Source organism: Camelus ferus, chromosome 33 (genome assembly GCF_009834535.1).
Source record: "Camelus ferus isolate YT-003-E chromosome 33, BCGSAC_Cfer_1.0, whole genome shotgun sequence".
Taxonomy (NCBI): domain Eukaryota; kingdom Metazoa; phylum Chordata; class Mammalia; order Artiodactyla; family Camelidae; genus Camelus; species Camelus ferus.
In genome coordinates, this window is record NC_045728.1 from 21,118,513 (window position 1) to 21,137,984 (window position 19,472).

Sequence of the window (19,472 nt, forward strand, 5' to 3'; positions counted from 1 at the left end):
GGGAAATTAAGGTGCTGGTTCCCAAAGGCAGGCTTAGGCAGCCCCAGCAAACAGCAGCAGGCTTCGGCTTTGCAGAGACCCTGGGTACAATTCAAGGACCCACCTTCCTCCTGAGTCAAGTAAGCATCTGGAACTAAATGTAGATGCTCTAGTTTCCACGGCAATAAAGAAACGCTACTTTTAGTTCGTACACGTGGGCTTCCTGCAGACACAACACAGCCAGATACAGGACCGTGCGTAACTCACACCGGGGTGAGCGATGTCGCCTCCACTGGAGAAAGCTGGTAAGGCAGTTCACACAGAGCAACAAAAACCTTCAAGGAAAAAAGGTGTCTGCTGGAGAGCTGACGGCATGGCACCCATGCACGGGATCAGTTCCTTCAAACACCACCGTACTAAGACCAGGGATCTCCGCGTGTCACCACCACCACCTGGCCACACACCAGGGCTTCTCTGCTCAGTCCCCTGAGGAAGAAGCAGGTGGTGTGCAGCATACCTGCTCCAGATGCTCCGCACTGGGTCAGAGTCAGACTGGGGTGTCTGGTGTGCTCTCAGACACCTTCACCTGGAGCAGGCCACTGCCTGCTCTGTAAACAATGGTGACCCCAAGGGACCTACCTGGGGGCGAGGGACATGAAAGAGAAGTCTGGGTAGCACGGCATTATCATTCTACATGATTCATAATGGCCCACGAGAAACCCAAAGCACACCTGATTTGATGGAAAATTCTGTCCAGAGCTGGAGACAATGAGCCACCTTCTCTAATGACAGCTTTAACTCTGCTCTGAAATGTAAAGTTGGACTCGCGATTTTCCTTTTTTCCCTTTCTCTTCTCTTTACCTTTGAACACAGTCCAGGTAAACAAACACATTCAGAAGAGGAGTGGGCACACTGAATCGCCGCTGACTGGGGCCACATGGGGAGGAGCAGAGCAGAGATGAAAGGCTGCATCTCCTGTTTCTCTTGGCTATTCACAGGCCTCACTCTGGAGCCTGCACTTTTACTAAAAAATAAATAATAGATTTGCAGCCTCCTGGTTTGTAACAAGACAAATGCTATTGTGTTTTGGGTTTCAGTGACAACTGACAGACTGGGAAGCTTGTTTTTAATTCACTCCCACAACTTTAAAGAACAAAGAAAGCTTGATAGGGTTGAATGCTATTAATAAGTTGAGCCCCCAAACTTTCTCTAAAGACAGTTATTGCCTCTCCTAAGATGGTCCCTTTGAAGCTCTTACTTAATGGAATTTTATTGTTTATCACTAAATCTATTTTTCTTGATCTTGAAAAATCAAAAGCTGGTTGCAACCACCATTTATAGCCTTTGTGGGGTTTTTTTTCTCCAGAACATGTATAGTATTCTTTTAGCCTAAGTAAAAACATTAAATGAGATGTTGATATGGGCTGAATGTTTCTGTCCCCTCTAAAACAAATCATATGCTGAAGCCCTACCCGCAGTGTGATGGAATTCAGTGTGAGGCCTCTGGGAGGTGATCAGGGTCAGATTTAGCTGGGAGTGGGGAGCTCCCATGGTGCGAGGTGTCCTTACAAGAAGAGACACCTGAGAGCCTGTGCTTCTCCTTTCTTGCTTGAGAAGGTGGCCGGCTGTCTGCAGCCAGGAAGAGAACGGTCCCTGGGAACCGAACTGGCCAACACCTTGACCTTGGGTTTCTAGGCTTCAGAACTGTGAGAGATAAATTTCATTTGTTTAAGCCTCCCAGTCTGTCGCATGTTGCAGTGGCAGCCAGAGCCAAACAAGACAAACGTCAATCCAGATGAAAGGCTCTGTCCTCCGAGAAGCAAAGGAGACATTCTTTGGGCTCCTCATGAGTGCAAATCAGTGATCTTTCAAACAACTAGGAAGGAGTTGAAAGCAGCAACTCAGAAAATAATGCCCCTGCACGCTGAGGTACCAAGTAGCTCCAACATGACAGCTCACACTCAGACATTTTCTTTATGGAAATGTCTGAATTATTTCAGAGAAAGTGCCTTTCACATTATTAATTTGTGAGCCCGATAACTGCTTCTCCTCTTAATCCTAGAACTCTAACTACTCATCTCAGCAAACTTTCCAACTTTCTTTCATCTTTTATCACGTGTCCCTTTAGCCCTTTGCTTGGTTTAGTCACTGGTTTGCTTCATAACTTTAAGTGAAGTGTTTTCCTTCAGATTTTCATGAAGCCAGGCCATACAGTGTTGCACCAACTACTTTAGAAGCTGCTTTAGCTGCATGCAATTTGTGTGCAGAGGGGATAGTAAGGAGGGGAGGGGATGGTACGAAGGGGAATGGAGGTCATGCTTTGCAAATGGTAGGACCCTGCACCCAGCACTGACAAGGGTCAAGGGTGTGGGAAGGAGACTGGGAAGATTCCTGGGTCCATGTACTCCCAGCAGCAAGCATGCTGGCCCCAGTGATTACCTAAAACCTAGGTTCAGGCATCAGTTAACAGCAGAAATGGTAATTCACAGACCAGATCAACCTGAGGACCAACAGAGTCTGCTTCAGAAGGACAGCTGAGTCCTCAGTGTGAAGCCAAGTCTACCCACTCATCAGAGTAAACTGTTAGGAATCCTGCAACACACCTATTTGCAGAATGCTAAATCTGCAGAAAATTACACCTAAAATACAGCCTGCCTTTAGTAAATATTCAATAAATGCATGTAGAATTAATGAATCTGCCACACACAAAAAAGACAAAACACACAGTGTCTAGGTTTGACCTGATAATATACATTCAGATTTCTTTTCCTTTTCTATCTTCTCTCTCTTTCTCTGTTTCTCTCTTTTTTCCCTTCTTAACAAGCACTGAACAAGAGGTGGAAAATGGAAAGAACTGTGGGGGGCTTCGAGTCCTTGGCTGCCTTAGGAAAAAGGAAGAACAGAAATCAGAGTGTTTTGTGGCCACAGCAACCACCAGGCAGCCAGTTCCCAGAAAGCACTTGGTGTTTCAGTTAGCTTTGGTCCTGAGCTAATCACGAAAAGGTGCCCAGCCCTGGGGAGAGGGGCGCTGGACCACTGTTCTTCCTGCTCAAAGGCTGGCCCTGGAAGAAGCGCTCATTCACCAGGTGCTGGGTGGGACTGAAAGCCTCGCATGGCTGCACCTCTTCCAGGCTGTGCACAGTCAATGCTCCTGCTCTCCAGGGGACAGCTGACCTACTGTTGTCTGGTGACACTGGCTCCCTAATGCCTGTCCCTCTGTGGGCCCACCCCATTTCCTGTTGCTGAAGAGAATACAGATCCCCAAGACTGGCCCAATGGAGAAGGGCCCTCTGCTCAGCCTTTTCTGACTGTCTACTTAGCCCACTGTCCACGCCCCTGTGGGCTCATGTCACTCTTCTGCCCTTCCTGGTTCTCCAGCAGCAACTCCACCAGTCCAAGCCACTCTCCACTCTGAGGCCAGAGAAATTTCCCTGAGTATTTAGTCAGATCCCAGCGATACTTGAATTAAGCTACAGCTCCTTCACTGGTCTGGAATGAAACCCAGGCTCCTTCAGCCAAGCTGGGGTCACTGCCCCAGCAGGACCAACCAGGCCGTTCCAGGCTGCAAGTACCTGTGCCCGGGGTGCTCTGCCCTCTCCTTCGCTTCTGAGTGGTCACATGGTGGCAGACTCTGCTGAAACACAGCCTGCTTCACCTCCTGCTCTCACCAACTCCCACCCACCTTCCAGCTGAAACACCCCTTCCTGGGAATGCTTCTTCACCACTGTCACACTCACACTGTTTCACCTGCACTTGTCTGAATCCCCCAGGTAACTAAATGTTCTGGGGGGCAATGATTTGGTCTGACCAGTTTACAGTGAAACCTTTGTGCACCTGGTGCCTGCCTATCACTGACAGGCACTCCATGAGGGGCCAAGGGCTCATAACCATCCACCTCCACTGAGCAAAGTTCACAGGAGAGGAACACAGTGGCAGTGTGAGTACAGAAGCCGCCAGGCACTGGGCTCAATACCGTGAGCAACATGCCCCCCTTCATAGGTTTGGCTCATTTAATCTGCACTCTTTCTGCACATACCAGATGCCAACCCCCACCCCACGCTCAGCCAGTGGTCTTTGCACCTTAGTGAACATACAGAGGGAAATTACTGCAGTCCAGCCAGAAGTTATGCCGACGCTAAACCCAAGTCTTGATGTCCATCAGGAATGCCACCTCCACAGTCGGCCCTGAGGGTCTAGAGGGTCTAATCCCAAATGGGCTCCACGTCCTCTCCACTGAGGGATTTTGCCTAGGACTGTCATCTGTTAAAAGTCTCTTCTTTATGAAAATACATGAAATACCACTAAACAAACTAATAAACAGAAACGTCATTTAAATTGGAGTCAGGAGACCAGGAGGGAGACCTCTGGCACCCTACTCCTCGACAGCAATTGCAGAAACAACAGGAGATGTACGTTTACATCCCCAACAGGGAGAACTTTATTACCTTACTACCCAGCAGGAGGAAGGGAGAATTCCTTCCTGCCCGGCAACAGCCCAGCCAATGAGAGACTCACGACTCAGCCAGTGGAAACTCCCAGTCTCCTCCAGTGGACTTTTTGTTTGTAACAGCCCCTCCCAGCTCCCCTCTTCTCCTCTATAAATGTTCCTCTCCTTTGTCCTCCAGACCTGCCTGTGGCTCGCCCTAGATCGCATGTCCTGAATTACAATTCTTTGCTGTTACTGAATAAACCCATTCTGCTGGTAAAGTAACAGGCTGCTTTGTTGTTTTAGGTCAGCAAGGTCTAGCGAAATAATAGAAAAAAGCAAGAATGAAAGTCACTTGAAATTAGGAGCTACCGACTTATTAGTCCACCTATTATCACAGTACTTTGAACACAGTAAGTACCCAGGAAAGGTTTGCTGAATGAATAAAAAATACTAGTCACTTCTTACTATACGAAAGTTCAGTTTAATGGGTTGAGGGCCCTTTCTCTGATGGTTAGGCATTGGCAGTTAGCCAATGAATCCTCAGTACTCAGACATTCAATAAGTAGATTTCAAAGATTTTCCTAGGATAGCACGGGAGTTACTTGGGCAAGAGGAGGGGATAATATGAGAAGAGAGAAAGACTGGTGGCTTTTTGAGGGCTAGGCAGAGGGCTACCCGTTAGCTTAAAAGAAAGACAGCAGATTTAACTCAACATTAAGAAAACAGGTCATTTTACACTTCCTCATAACTCACGCTAGAACTGCCTGTCCAAGGTAAAAATTTAATCCCGTTCTCTTATTACCAAGAACGCTATGTTCAGTGGGCTCCTCGCATTTTGGAAAGTTGATTATTTAAAAAAGAGGTTTTGATGAGCTAATAACAATTTTCGAAAGCTATGAACTTGGGAATTCCCTCATAACAAACTCTAGAACAAAAAGCTACTTTGTTAACAAAAAAGATAACCTGCAGTAACAATAGCACCAAACCAAGATTTTGCAGCTCGGTAGGATAAAGTACCGAAAATAAGTTTATGCCTCTATGTCCAGAGAGAGAGAGATGTTCCAGCAATTACATTTAGGTAAATAATCAACTTAAATAATCCAACTCAAAATTAAATTGCATAACATAGAATACTTAATTGGAATTTTTAAAATAAATATTTCAAAGGAAGATTCTAATTCCACTAAATATATATATATGAAAAATATAAAGTATTAGCTCCCTGGGAAAATGTAAAACAAATGAGTGTACTGTAAGTACAAATATCTCAGTACACATTCTGACAGAGAAATTCATACTACAGATGGTAAACATATAAATCACCATAGATTAAAGAAGCATGCATGAAAAGTTAGCAAGCAAACTGGGGTTATAATGAATTCTAAGCATTTCTGTATTGACAAAAATCACCAAACAAAATAAAGAACATTACTCTGTATTGAAATGAAGCACTTTGTGGAGCAAAGCTTGAAATGCCTCTGGGGACCCACTGGTGCAGTAAATTGCACCACTCTCATGAGCCTGGGTGTGCCATGCTGTGGGACACAGCCAGGCCACTGCCATCTGTGACTGTGACATAAGTTAATGACCATGTTGTTATAAATAAAAGTATCATTAGAAAACAAGAACTACCCCCAGATAAGATGGAACATGAGAGATCCTCCCCAGAGCGATGGATTAAATGGCAATCCTCACCATCCCAGGAGACACAGAGAGTAGTTTGGGGAAACAGAACCATTAATTAAGAGATACCGAAAAAGAAAAAACAAAAAACAAAACAAAGCAGGAAAGAAACAGCCTACAGCTTCTCCCAAACCAAATGGATGAAGTGGAAGCTAGTGCCACAGAGACTGATGAGCCAATGGTTTCTGCCCCTGCCTCTCTCAACTGATGAAGCCATTGTCCATGATTCAGGATTGTGAAGACAAGACAGTGACAGAAGAAAATGATGGTCCCAAGATCAAAGGCAGAGAAGGGCTCTCTTAGCCTCAAGGAGGCAGCATCGAAGGAAGATGCTGGTTTATCACACATAGGACACACCAGAGGACACAGTTCCCATCAAAAAGTAAACCAAGTGTCAACTGTATGTCACAAAGAACAGAACAGACCCTAATAAGTTTAAGGTCAAATTCTTCCTCCAAAATAACAAATTTGTAATGCATGTTGGCAGAAATTTTCCTTCAGTAAGTGCAAAGCAGAAGCCAATGGTTCTGGGTGCACAAACACCCTGGTCTCTTTATCAAAGGATCACTGAGAACTGCTGGGCCTGAGAGGTCACCCAGGGCAACCTCATGGCCCAGGTGGAGAGAGACCACACTGGGTGCCCTTGGGACTCATCTTAAGGCTCCGTAACGATGCTACTGAGACACTGCTCACTAAGCCACAATGTCCCCCCAATCAAACTTCTGAAAAAACATACCCTCTGATCCTAGAATCATGGATAGCTATGCTTCTTTGAAACAAAGAACTTGCTTTACCCAATGAGCCTTGGGAACCAGGCAACTGGCTAGGATTTCCTTTTCCTGTCGGCTGCTGTATACACAGCATATGGCTAAAATTGGGCACAGCCCCAGCGCATGCCCAGGCTCTGTGTCCTGTCAGCTCACACCCAGTTCTTGCCCGCGGGCCTATTTTTCTTCTTCCTTGTTTTCCTCACTTCTAACTGACACATTTGTTTTTGTACTCTCTGTATCCTTTTCACGAACTTTAAATACATTTTAGAACTAAACAACATATAAATTTTAAATAAGTAAACAAATATGAAAAACACAAACTCATTCATTTTTCAAGTGGGAAAATTAAGGTCCAAAGAACTGCCAGTAGTAACATGGTACTAGACAAAACACATGCCATGCTAAATCTTCGGTAATAAACTGGACAAGGGAAACTAAGAATACATGTTTATTTGCATAGTGAAAAATGATAATAAATCAGCTTGTGATTCCTTGGGGGGAATATTTTCTATTTTATTAACAATAGAAAATGGATATCTGCTCCTGCGTAGGAGCAAAACTCGCTGGAATATAAAGGGAGTTTGACGGGTTCTGGTGACCAGCAGTACTCATCACAGGTACTCCAAGATGAGGCCAATTTAGGAAAAAAACATTTCATGTCAGGGAGCCCGCCAAAGGCCACATCCATATGTCACCAAAGGTGGAGTCATAAATTGTAAAGCAGGCCCTGTCTGCCAAGCGCCTGCTCTCTGCCACAGACTGTGGGTGCAAATTGCTTCTGGGGCCCTTGGGAACATGGTAATGAATACCCTTGAGGGACATCCTGAATATTTACCAGAAAGAAGCCTGAAGGATTCCAAGGGGGACGGCCACAACTCACCTCAACAAAAACTCCTCGAATGTTAACCATTTTAGGGATCAAAGATGAACCACCCATAGTCAGGAGAATCTGAAACCTAGTGAGGGAAAAAAATGTATGCACCTTGTATACAAGGGAGAGGGAGATGATCACTGAGACAGAGGCACAGAGGGGTATGGAGCGCTAAGAAGGAACAGTTTCTTCTGGAAAGAAGCTAGGAAACCAGGAAATAAGCTTTCTGATAATGATTTCAGTAGCTTCATAAAATGCGCTGCACATTTTCCTCTCTACCTTCTGTTTTCGGGGACAACTTGTAAAAGATCAAAAGTGACTGTTCCTTAAAAATTTACCAGAAATCACCTATACCATTTTCCATACAGATTTTGGGGAAAAAAGCCTTTCACTACTATTTCCATGATTGGTTTAAGCATATATTGGTCTAACCACGTTCTCTATTTCTTCTCATGCCAATTTTGAGATTTTATATTTTTCCTGAAAAGGTATTAATTTTGTTTAGTTTCCATCCCTGCCCTGCAAATTTATTTATATTTGTTTCAATGCTGTTTTCATTGGAAATGTTTTTGCTCTGTAGCTGTTTCCCTCATCTCCTGCTCGCATTTATTCTTTCTTCCTGTTCAGTCTATCAAAGGTCTGTCTTTCAAAGGTCTACTTTTTTATTTTCTCAACATTCTTTATCATTTATTATTATTTTGTTCTGTGTTTTACTGCTTTAGGTACTTGCCTTTATTATTCTCCTCCTTCTGGTTTCCTTGAATTTTGTTTCATTGTTTTTTTTTTAAACCAACTTTTGACTTGAATGTGTGGCTCATTTATTTTTTACCCTTTCTTGTTTACTGATAAAACCCCTTCAAGCACTGCTTGAACTATACCCCACAGTTCTGACATTCAGTGTTTTCACTGTCTTTCAATTCTAAATGTACCATTTCATTTCAAAATTTCCTTTTTAACCCAAGGGTTATTTAGAAATGTGTTATTTAATCTGTAACCACAGGGGCTTTTGTTGGTGGGGGCGCTCCCATTTTGTTAGTAACTTCTGACTCCATTGCGCAGCACGGAGAGACCCTAACGTGCATCGCTTTCATCCTTGGGAATCACTGAGGGTCCTTTTTGGCAGAATACATACCTATTCCCCATGAGACCCCAAAAGCCACATTCTCCGCCCGCTGAGTGTACAGTTATAGGCATATTTCTAACAGTGCAAGATTTTTAATTGTGTTGCTCAGGTCTTCTCCGTGTCTATTTACTTTCTGACTGAAGGATCTATGCTCCTGAGAGAAGTGTGTTAAAAACCTTCAGTACGATCGTTGATTTCCACTCTCCCTGTAGCGCTGTCTGCTGTTGCTTGGTGTATTTTTGGGCTGTGTGTTAGACACCTGTGTTCTGGTGGCTGCACCTTCCCTGTGTTCTTGCTGTTCTGTTCTTTTTATCTCTTTCTAACAATTCCTCTTTTTTCCCTTATAATATATTTACTTTAAGTTACTGCTACTTTCTCTTGGATCCTATTTATGTGGTCTGTCTCCTTTCCATCCTTTTATTTTCAACCTTTCTCTGCCTCTCTTTTGAAGTATATTTCATGTAGATAACTCACTTTTGCATCTGGATTTTCCATCCAGCCTGAGCGCTTCTCTTTATAATGGACAAGCCAGTAACATTTACCAAAATTACAATCCTAGTGGATTCTGGCCACTTTTTTCACATTTTCCATTTAATGTACTTTTTGTTTTCTTCCCCATCCCACCCACCTTTCCTATTTTTGATTGGAGAGATCACATTTTCTTCTGCTAGTTTTCTGTACACACAGTGGCCGCTTTTTCGATCTGTGCTAATGTTCACTTATCTCCACTGTCAAGTCCCTCTGGTTTCCCCTTAACTGAATAATGCAGATAATGCCTAGAATTTTAGTCCTGGGTCATTTTGTCTATAGAGTTTCTCTCTCTCTCCTTTTTACTTATTTATTGTTTTGGTCCTTGATTTTGGCCCAGCCCACATCACAAACCAAACCCTGAGTCACCATGCCTTACAGGAATGCCTGTCAAGGAACCTCACACACCAATCATAGTCTTCCACCCAGCCTGGCTAACTTACCTGACCCCAGAAATGAGGCCCCACCAGCCTCCCAGGGACCCTCCAGCCTCCTCATCAACCCTGCCCTGTTTCCCTCTTGCTCCATCTAATGTTCCATAAACCCGCCTCTTGCCCCAGATCCCTCAGCAATGATGCTCCCCAGCTTGTGAGCCACTGTGCTCCCTGAGTCCATGGACTGTCTTCTCTTGAGTAAAGGATCTCAAACTCGCTAGTAAATTATCGTATCTTTTCTTGTCCTCTGTAGCACTGCCAGGCTTGCCCAGGGGTGTTCTTCTCCAGACTCCCCTCACCACTCAGGCTGCCGTGTGCTCGTTACCCTGCACACCTAAATGCTTCTCCCAACTCAGGGTGGGTCTTCACCCAGAAAGCTTTATAAGGTCTTGAACTGATGAAGATACTTACTCGTGTGACAATTTGGCTGAAAATAAAGCTCAAGGCAGTGGGAAAGGGGAAAGCAGGACTTAGTGTGAATGCGCTTCAGGCCAGTGAACTGTACGCTAAAATATGGTTAAAATGGTCGATTTTATGTTACACAGATTTTAGCACAATTAAAAGGAATAACTAAAAAGTACTCTCCTCCAGACCCTCATGACATCTCTGGTTGCCTCCCCCTCGGGGCACAGCCACCTTCTTTCTCCCCAGCCACACAAAAGACGGAGCAGCCTCAGGATCTGCAGAGGAGCCTCGCATTTCCCTGCTAGCTCCCAGTGCCCCATCACACCAGGTTTCTGTCCTTCCTCAGGGTCCTGGGACTAGGAAGTCAGCAGTCTAGGCTAGTCTACCATCTTGGCTGGGACGAGAGCTCACATACCACTTTCTACATGTAAAACCTAAAGAAAGAATGTACCAAAATATTTTCTCCAATAAGCATGTTTCACCTGAATAAACAGAAAATGTTCCTTTAAAGGTCAGGGTCAAAGCTGATCACGGCAAGCTATTTTTTAGAAACTGTACAACAGGGTCAGGAATCCTGCCGGAGGCTCTGCCTCGCCCTAGGACCATCTCCCAAGAGGGCACTGTGCAGCTCCACGGCATCCAAGTTCTGCTCCCCGGTGAACGGTGGCCAGAGGCAGCGTGCTAGACACAGCACCGCGTCCCATCCCGGACCAAAGCTGTAAACGCAGCTGCAGGCTGTTAAGAACCAGAGACCTAAAATATTTATTATGACTGCACAGTTTCTCTGTATTTCCCCCACTGGCATTGTTTGCTTATATTAATCTTTGTCAATCCATTTTAATGGGAAAATGAAAGCAAACATGAACTTAAAAAGAAAACTTTGAAAAGAGAGTGAAATACTCATAACTTACAGGTTCCTTATAAAAAGATGTTCCACATGCTAGGCCAGCCCTATAACGAATCTTGTTTAAACCCGTATTCAGAAAACCTACTTAGCTTGCTTGTTAGAAACAATGCATTCTGCAAGGAAACACAGGCTCCTTGTAGCTTGGCCTCTGATAACATCTCCTGCTGCTTCAAAATATAAAAGTGTGAAAGCCATGTGTAAACTGTACAGGGAGAAACTGAAGCCATCAAATTCAAATCCAGGGGCCCAGTCTTGATTCATAAATGATTTAAATGATTTACTGAGCACTTACTATGTGCTAAGCATTATGTCGGGCCAATAACTACCACTCAGGAAAACAAACACTTGCACACCCCGATGAGTAAGTCTCTGTAGGAGCCATCTGCCTGGGGGAAGCACAGTCATCACCAGAACATCATGCTCCCATGACTTCCAAGTCCCAAAGCCATGCTTGGTCTCTGACATGTGGACCCACACCTGAGACACGGGAGTAAGTAAGTGAGCGGAAAGGAGATGGTGTCTTTCTCTCCTCCCCTAAAAGCTCCCCCAATGCCTGAAGACAGCAGCAGCCACTGGGAGGTGGCCCAGAAGTGTCCCGACACTAAGGCAGCCTGGTGTCCTAAAGGCAGGATGCAGGCTTTGCACTGTGAGGGGGGTGCTAGGGATCTGACCCTAACAAGTGCGAGGGAGAGTTAAGAGGGAGGGTCCTGTAACTCTGGAGACAGATCAGGAGCAATGAAGGTTTCCCAGCATGCCTGCTCTGTAGCAGACACCATCCTCCCCCACCCTCACCATGCTTATGCCCAGGGGCGTATTCTGCAAGGGAGGGGGCAGAGGGAGGGAGAGATAACAAACACCTTCAACATGTAAAATATATAGCATGTAGATGTGATAAGTATCAAGAAAAAAAATAAAGCGGGGAAGGGGGATATGCTTGGTGGCAGGCGTGAAGTTTTAGACAGGAAGGATGGCACCACAAACGTGACTTCGGAGCAAAGAGCCAAGAGTAGGAGCCAGCCCTCTGGATGTCCAGGGTAAGAGCGGGTCTGACAAATGCAAAGGACTGAAGTAGCAACTCAGGAGCTGGAGGAGCAGGGTGGAGGCCAGAGCGGCGGGAACGGGAAGCCAGGAGGAGTGATGTCATGGTGAGGTACGAGCGGGGCCCCGCAGGGCCTAGAGAGGACTCGGCCTTCACTCTGCTTACACGGGCGGGATGTGCAGAGTGAGACCACGACCTAACCTGCCAAGTGGAGAATGGGCCAGGCGGGGCAGACACAGGGATGCCACTTGGCTGGCTACAACAAAGCCAAGCTGGCCATTTGTGCTTGGCTGTCCTTAGTGTTTTGATTTTGAGTTTGTCACCCTGATGCATTCACAGGCTTCGGTTTTGGTTTGTTTACTTAGGCCACCAACATTAGAGCCACCTAGTCTAACAGACTCCTTGTTTGATTAACTTAAGAGATGACGGTGCCAGTCTGGTAGTAGTAGCTGGGGTGGTTCAGAGTGCTCTGATTCAGAATGTGTTCTCAAGGCAGAGCCAACAGTGATCTCTGATGGAATGGATGAAAACTGTAGGAGAAAGAAACAAGCCACGAATGACTCAACAACCTTTCTGCCCAGCCAGCTGGATGAACAGAGTTGCTGATAACTAAGATGAACTGAGGGGGAGAGCCAGAAGACATACATCTGAGTGTCATCAGCACACAGCTGGTGCTTACACAGAATGTAATTAACCGGACATCTGAGTCTCTCAGCAGCAAGACAAGTACCCCAGAGACGGGCTTGTCAGGGGTGTTCAGGAGACACACAGAGCATTTTTCAGAAGGATGCTATTATTTTATGGTAAATAACATTTAAAATAATTTTGTGCTAAAACAAACATTCCTAATATGAAGTAGGATTTAAAGTGTGTAAGAGCTTTTAAGATAAAACACCAGGCTTCAAAGGAGTGAGCTTGTGGTGGGTGGCTTTGAGCTGCGCGCTGCTCTCCGGGGGCTGTGCTTTTCTGTTCTGCCAAGACAACTCTTCTCTGTGTTCTTCCAAGTTCTAAGGAGCTCCGTACTTTCTAAGTCTATTCAGCCTCAGTCTTCCTGAAACATCTATTGAGTGTCGAGCACCACCCTGGGACCTAGGATACAGCCTGAACAAAGCAAGAGTCCCCGCCCTTGTGAAGTCTACAATCTATGTTGATGATACTTAAGTTCGTCTGTGATTGTTTTGTTTAGGTGAGTTTTTAAAGGGAGAAAAACACAGTGTCATCTCTATTTAAACTTTGCAGGTTACTTTGGAGGTTCAAGTATTTATGTTTGTTAAATAGTTTAGAAATTGTAAACAGACACACAGGTGAATTTACACGACACAGCTTTTACAGCAGGGCTTCAGACAGATAAGAAAAAGCTATCACAAGATGCTCAGGAGTGGATCAGGGAAGAGTACGAATGAATGGCTAACATCAGAGGACTCCAACTACTACATCTGGGCACGATATTGGTCCCCAAAGTGTCCTGGCACTAAAGAAAAACTTAAAGTGTGCATCTTTTTGTTTCCTAGCAAAAGAAACACAAAAATTCATTGGCAGAGAAAATGTTTCCAGGAAATGGAAAATCTTCTTCCAGGGTTCACAGTGGTCTTCATGGAAGCCATGCTGGTAACGGAGTGGACAGGACTGTCCACTACCATGTTACAAAGGAGATGACTGCATTGTTCAAACCGACGCTTCCTGTGCTGATGAGCTAACAAGCCGGACTGTGTAATAACAATAAATTACTCAATTATCAAATCCTTGCAAAAGTCATTATTCTGTACCATTTGGAAGTCTGTTTCCAAGTACACCCTGTTTCCAGGTCTGACTTTTACAATACTAATAAAAGTAACTACGTATCTATCACAGTTCTATCCAGCATCTGTGTTACAGACTCAAGGCTTCAGAGAGAACCTTCAGCTGGAGAGGGCATGCTTTCTGTTTTCACTCTTGCATTTTCAAAAGAATACATCCTGTGTATAACAGAAAACTTTAAAACATTCAGCCATTGTTCTAACCCTCATTAATCAGAAGCCTGCTTTCAAACAGTCTTAGATAGGTGACCTCAACTACAGTAGGAAAAACTGATTATATGAATTTATAGTGGAATGCATATTTGCCTAATAAAAATGCATATGAGAAGTATACAAATATTATTCCTTGTTTAAATATTACTTTAAAAATATTTTCAACTGCTTCTAATATAGATTGGTTTGTCATTAACAGAAGGGGGGAAAACCTACTGAACTCAAAAGCTGTAACAACTACACATAACTTTAAATTGTTCCCAAATTCACAATTTAACTATTATTCAGCTATCTTGCTCTGATAACTACCGCCATGGCCTGCAGCAGCCCCTGGTTCCCAGTGGTCACTCTAACAGCCGAGTCTGAGTCCCCCCACCAACAGCATCACTCTGTGCCTCTGTCCACACTGCTGGGCTGTGCCCACCACTGCCCCCACCCCACTGACTGGGAAAGGTTTGGGAATGTGACCCAAACCAGGCTAACCTCATCCTTCCCTGGGATCCTTTCAAACAAGTCATCCAAGAGGGAGGTCCCCTTTCCTCCAGACTGAAGGACTGCCAGGATGAGACCCAGAGGCTTCCATGATCCCACCACAGTTGGTACAGAGAATGCTCAGCTGCAGCAGGACCCAAAGTTTAAGAAGAAAAGATAAGAAATGCGTAAGAGGACTGTGTCCCAGGTTCCAGCCTTGGAGACCCCCACAGTTCCTTTGACCTTATTACCTACTCCAAGATCCTTCCAAGAAATCCTTTGTGCTACAGTAATTTCTTTGAGCTATATGAAATCCCCATTTCTGTAAATCAAAAATGGTCTCATCCATTGGCCACTGGCAACTTCAATTGGTTCCACCTGACAGGTCACGTCCGGTTTATGCCATTTGGAACCTAAAGAGTCGCTAGGACTAAACTGCCAGTACTGAATGAGACTTTCAAACCATGTGACAGAAACAGGAAAAAAAAACTATATTACCTAAAATTGATCATTGCTGGTAGACAAGATATACAGGCATATGTACACACACGCTTTTAAATTTACACACAGCATGAATCCCATGCGACTGAGTAAAACTACCAGCAATGCAGTGTCTCAGAATCACATGGAAGAGCAGATTGCTGGGAACACGGGTTCTGGAATCACACTGTCAGGCTTCAGCTCAAAGTAACAAGTTCTTAAAATTTTTAGTTGAAAATTTTATTGAGATGCTTATAGATTCACACACAGTTGTAAGAAATTATAGATATTCTGAGTACCCTTTACTCAGGTTTTCTGCAACAGCCATATCTTGCCAAATTATAGGATACTGGGGTCAGGAATTGATATGGACATAATCCAATGGCTCTTACTCAGATGTCCCCTGTTAAACTTGTGCTCGTGTGTCTGTGTGTTTACTTCTACAACTTCAGCACACGTGTAGGCTTATGTGTCCATCATCACAGCCAATACAGAACATTTCCATTACTGCAAGGATTCCTGGTGTTTCCCTTTTGTAACCACAGCCACTATCCTCTATCAATGTCCTTAATGGTTATAAAACTCTTCAAATTATCTGTTTCTTCTTGACTGAGTTTTGGTAGTTTATAGTTTTTGACAAATTGATCTCTTTCTTCTTAGTTGGCAAATTTATGGGCATAAAGCTGTCCTTTATTGTACTTTCAATGGTGTCCGGATCTGTAGTGTTACCCTTTGTTTCATTCTTCATATGAGTGATTTGTGTCTTCTCCCTTTTTTTCTTTCTGTCTTGCTAAAGGTTAACCAATTTTGTTGATTTTTTTTTAATAAAGAGCCAGCTTTTTGCTTCACTGCTGTTCTATTTTCAATTTCATTGACTTGTACTCTCCATTATTTTCTTCCTCTTGCTTGCTTTGGGTTTTTTGTTTTTTGTTTTTTGTTTTTTTTTTTTTCTCTTTCTAATTTCTTGAGGTAGGAACTTAGATTATTTTTGAGACCAGTCCTCATTTTTGATGTACAATTTTAGTACTATAAATTTCCCTCTCAAAACTGCATTACCTGCATCCCACATATTTTGATAAGCTGTGTTTTTATTCCCATCCAGTTCTATCATTTTTATTTCCTTTAAGATCTCTTTGACCCATGTATTTCTGGAAGTATGTTGTCTCATTTTCACCAGTCTGGAGGTCCACCTGTTGTCTTTCTGCTACGGATTCCTTGTTTTACTTTACTGTGGTCAGAGAACACATTCTTCATGAGTTCAGTTGTTTTAAATGTGCTGAGGTCTGATCTAAGGCCTAGGTATGCTCCATTTTGACAAATGCCCCATCTCTTGAGAAATCTGTGGTCTGTCACTGTGGGTGGAATGTTCTAGAAATGCCATCAAGCTGCTGGCCAATCATGCTGTCCAGCCCTTCCACATCCTTGCTGATTTCCTCTCTAGGCAGTCACCCCATCTAGGTTTGTGGGCTGTGGTTCCAATGACAGTCTAATTTTCAGGGCCTCTGCTGTGTTCTTTGATCTGCTTCATTATCTGTGCCACCAGGCTCCCATTGGTGCCTCCTGAGAGGATGGAAGGGGCTTCCCCAGGCCCGGCCGCCTGGTGTCTCTCAGTGGGAGAAGGACAGTGCTTTGGCCTGAGGCTGGAAAAAGCATCCCAAGACCATGTCTCACTGTGACAGGACCCCCTCACCTGTGTCCCAGCTGTCCCGTGTCTCTGAGCAGGGAAGGGTAATCTTAGGTCCATGAGGACAAAGCAGCTACTTGGTTGGGACATTTGTTGTGGCAGGACTCCTGTTGCAGGAGCTGCTAAGTGCCCAGGTGTCTCTCAGTGACAAGGACTGTCTCAGGCCTGACAGGAAGGAGACTGACCGATGACTCCTGGAGGGGGTCCTACTGATCCCCCTTGCCGGTGGTGTCAGGCTTGCTCCTGTTTGATCTGGGAAAGGAAGACACCTACCTGAGCTGCCTCTGTTGCTAGTTTAAGGGATCAGAAAACGCAGGTCTCACTGGTTCTTGTGTTGGCTGGGGAATGCAATACACCTACCGTCATATGGTTCCTCCAGTCCAGAGGACCCAACCAGCTTGCTTGCTTCTCACCACCTTTCAGAGGCCTCCTTTTAAGCCTTTTGCACATTTCTAAGGCTTATAGTGGTATTTAGTGGGGAGGGGAAGGGAGAAACCATATCTGTGCCATCTTGGAGAGACTGGGAGTCTCAAGTTTCTAATTATGACATTGAGTAAAATCTCTCTAAGTCCCTCATTCATCACTAGAAAAAAACTGTCTCATAGATTGTAGTGAACATTAAATACTTTCCACAAGTAAAGCTCTCAATTCACTGCCTTCTATGAAATAAGCACTCAGAAAATGTCAGCTACTGTTACAAAATATAAAGCAATAAATTGTGAAAAAAATATGAATTAAAAGGCCAGAGGAAATCTATTAATAACTATACCTCTATGGTAGGGTCATGGGTACCTTTAAATTTCCTTCTATATTTCTCTGTATTTTCCAAATGTTCTATAATTAACAGGTTTTAGTTTGATGATAATTTTTTAAAATAAGCATAAACTAAATCTTTATTTTATCCCTTATGAATTCTTATTTTAAATACTTCCTTCACCATCTTCAGATAAATGAGGAAGATGATGAATGCAACAGTAAGATCCAAACTTACCTTCCATTTCTGGGTTTATAAGACATCAGGATAAAATTATTCAAGCACATTTAACCACTGCTGCTTTGTTTTGAGAATGTGATGATTATTTCAAAGTTTTTCACTTCCCTCAACCCCTGCAATGACTTAATTAGCAACCTGCACAACTGCTGAGACCAGTGACGCACAGCCACGAGGGAGGTGGGGTCCTGCTCTGTGGTCAGCCCAGCTCAGAAACATGGCTCGGAATCAACGGACCAGAAAGGAGCTCTCTAAAATGTGACTGAGGAAATGAAGTGAAAATAATTACTTTCAAAGAAAAAAGGTGTATCACAAAACTGACATATTAGCAAATTCTGCCTTCCTTTCAGGCTGTGTCAGCCTGGATGGGAGGGAGAAGAGGTAGGCAACAGCCTGGCTGACAGGGGTGGCAGAGTTGCTCAGTGACCATTCCTTCAACAAACACCTGTGAGGGCCTGGGACCTCAGCTTCCAGGACCAGGAGGATCGAAAGGGTAAGATCCTACATTTAGGAGTTGCATCACACTGAAACCTCGATGAAACCAGTACTTAATTTTCTCAATGAAGAGTTTTTTAAAGATTGATAACATAAGTCACAATTTCTAGGTCTAAATAATTCCCTTAAGAAAAATTTTTTAAGGTTATCCATTATATAAAACAACTAATTTTAGGGGGAAGTGAGGTCAGCTAAATTGATGTTTCTAGGGGAGGGTTTGGATAGCTGTAATTCCAGGGAAAAAAAAGAGAGACTGGGGAGGCATGCAAGTGAGCTCGAAGTTTAACTGACTCAAAAATTATTAACATAATCGTGTATAAATATGTACATAATTAAGCCATCGTAAAGCAGGGAAACGCCACTGAAGGTTGAGTCCAACTCCAGGCTTGCCTGACGTATAACATGAGGCAGAAACACTGCAGCTGATTCCCCATTTGGATCTGAAAACTCTTACCAGGGTAATCTTGGCAGGTCATATTACATATCAACATTAAACATTTCTTTTATTTCAAATACCATAAAATAATGCACAGATGCTTATTTTAAATAATTCACATACCCGTCAGGTACTGATAATTAAAGTAATGTGACCTATATTAATAAATATTGCATTATAAACATAGATGTGTACTTTCTTTTTGGCTGGGATGTAACTCCTGAAAACATCTACTCCTGGCAAACAATTATTACAATAAATAAAATACAAATGAATGAAAAGGAAAGGATCTTTAAACAAAAAGAAAATTTAGTTTGCCTGATTTAAAAGTAGGTTAGGACCTGTACACCAGTAACTGACTAGACTTCAATTTAAAAAAAGTAGGCAAGGTCCTTAAACAGGCTATTCTTTTTGCTACCCTGCTAACAAAAGTATTAAAAGCTGGTTGAGTCCACCCAACACTTACACAATTTATTTTAACCTTTTCACTTCTTTTAACAATCATGAATGATAGAGGAAGGTTTAAAATAAGCTAGTATGTGCATTTCAACTATGCTCCAGAGCAGTATTGCAAAAAAATTATAAATAGCTTATCTTTAATAGAGGAAAACATTTCCTAGAAATACCAAAACATGAAAATAGAAGGAAACATGAGTTTCTACCAGAAATATTTTCTTAAACCATTACTTGTCATAGTAACAATATTAATATCACACAAAGCACTTCAAATTTACTTCA

General features: G+C 43.5%; 1 protein-coding gene across 1 annotated transcript in view; it reads left to right on the top strand.

Annotated features, from left to right (window-relative positions):
* Positions 1 to 259: 259 nt before the first annotated feature.
* LOC116661098 (translation initiation factor IF-2-like) overlaps positions 260 to 19,472 on the top strand; it is a 22,499-nt gene continuing 3,286 nt past the window's right edge. Inside the window, exon 1 of the mRNA XM_032472326.1 lies at positions 260 to 284. Within this exon, the coding sequence (XP_032328217.1) occupies positions 260 to 284 (25 nt within the window). The remainder of the gene's footprint in view (positions 285 to 19,472) is intronic.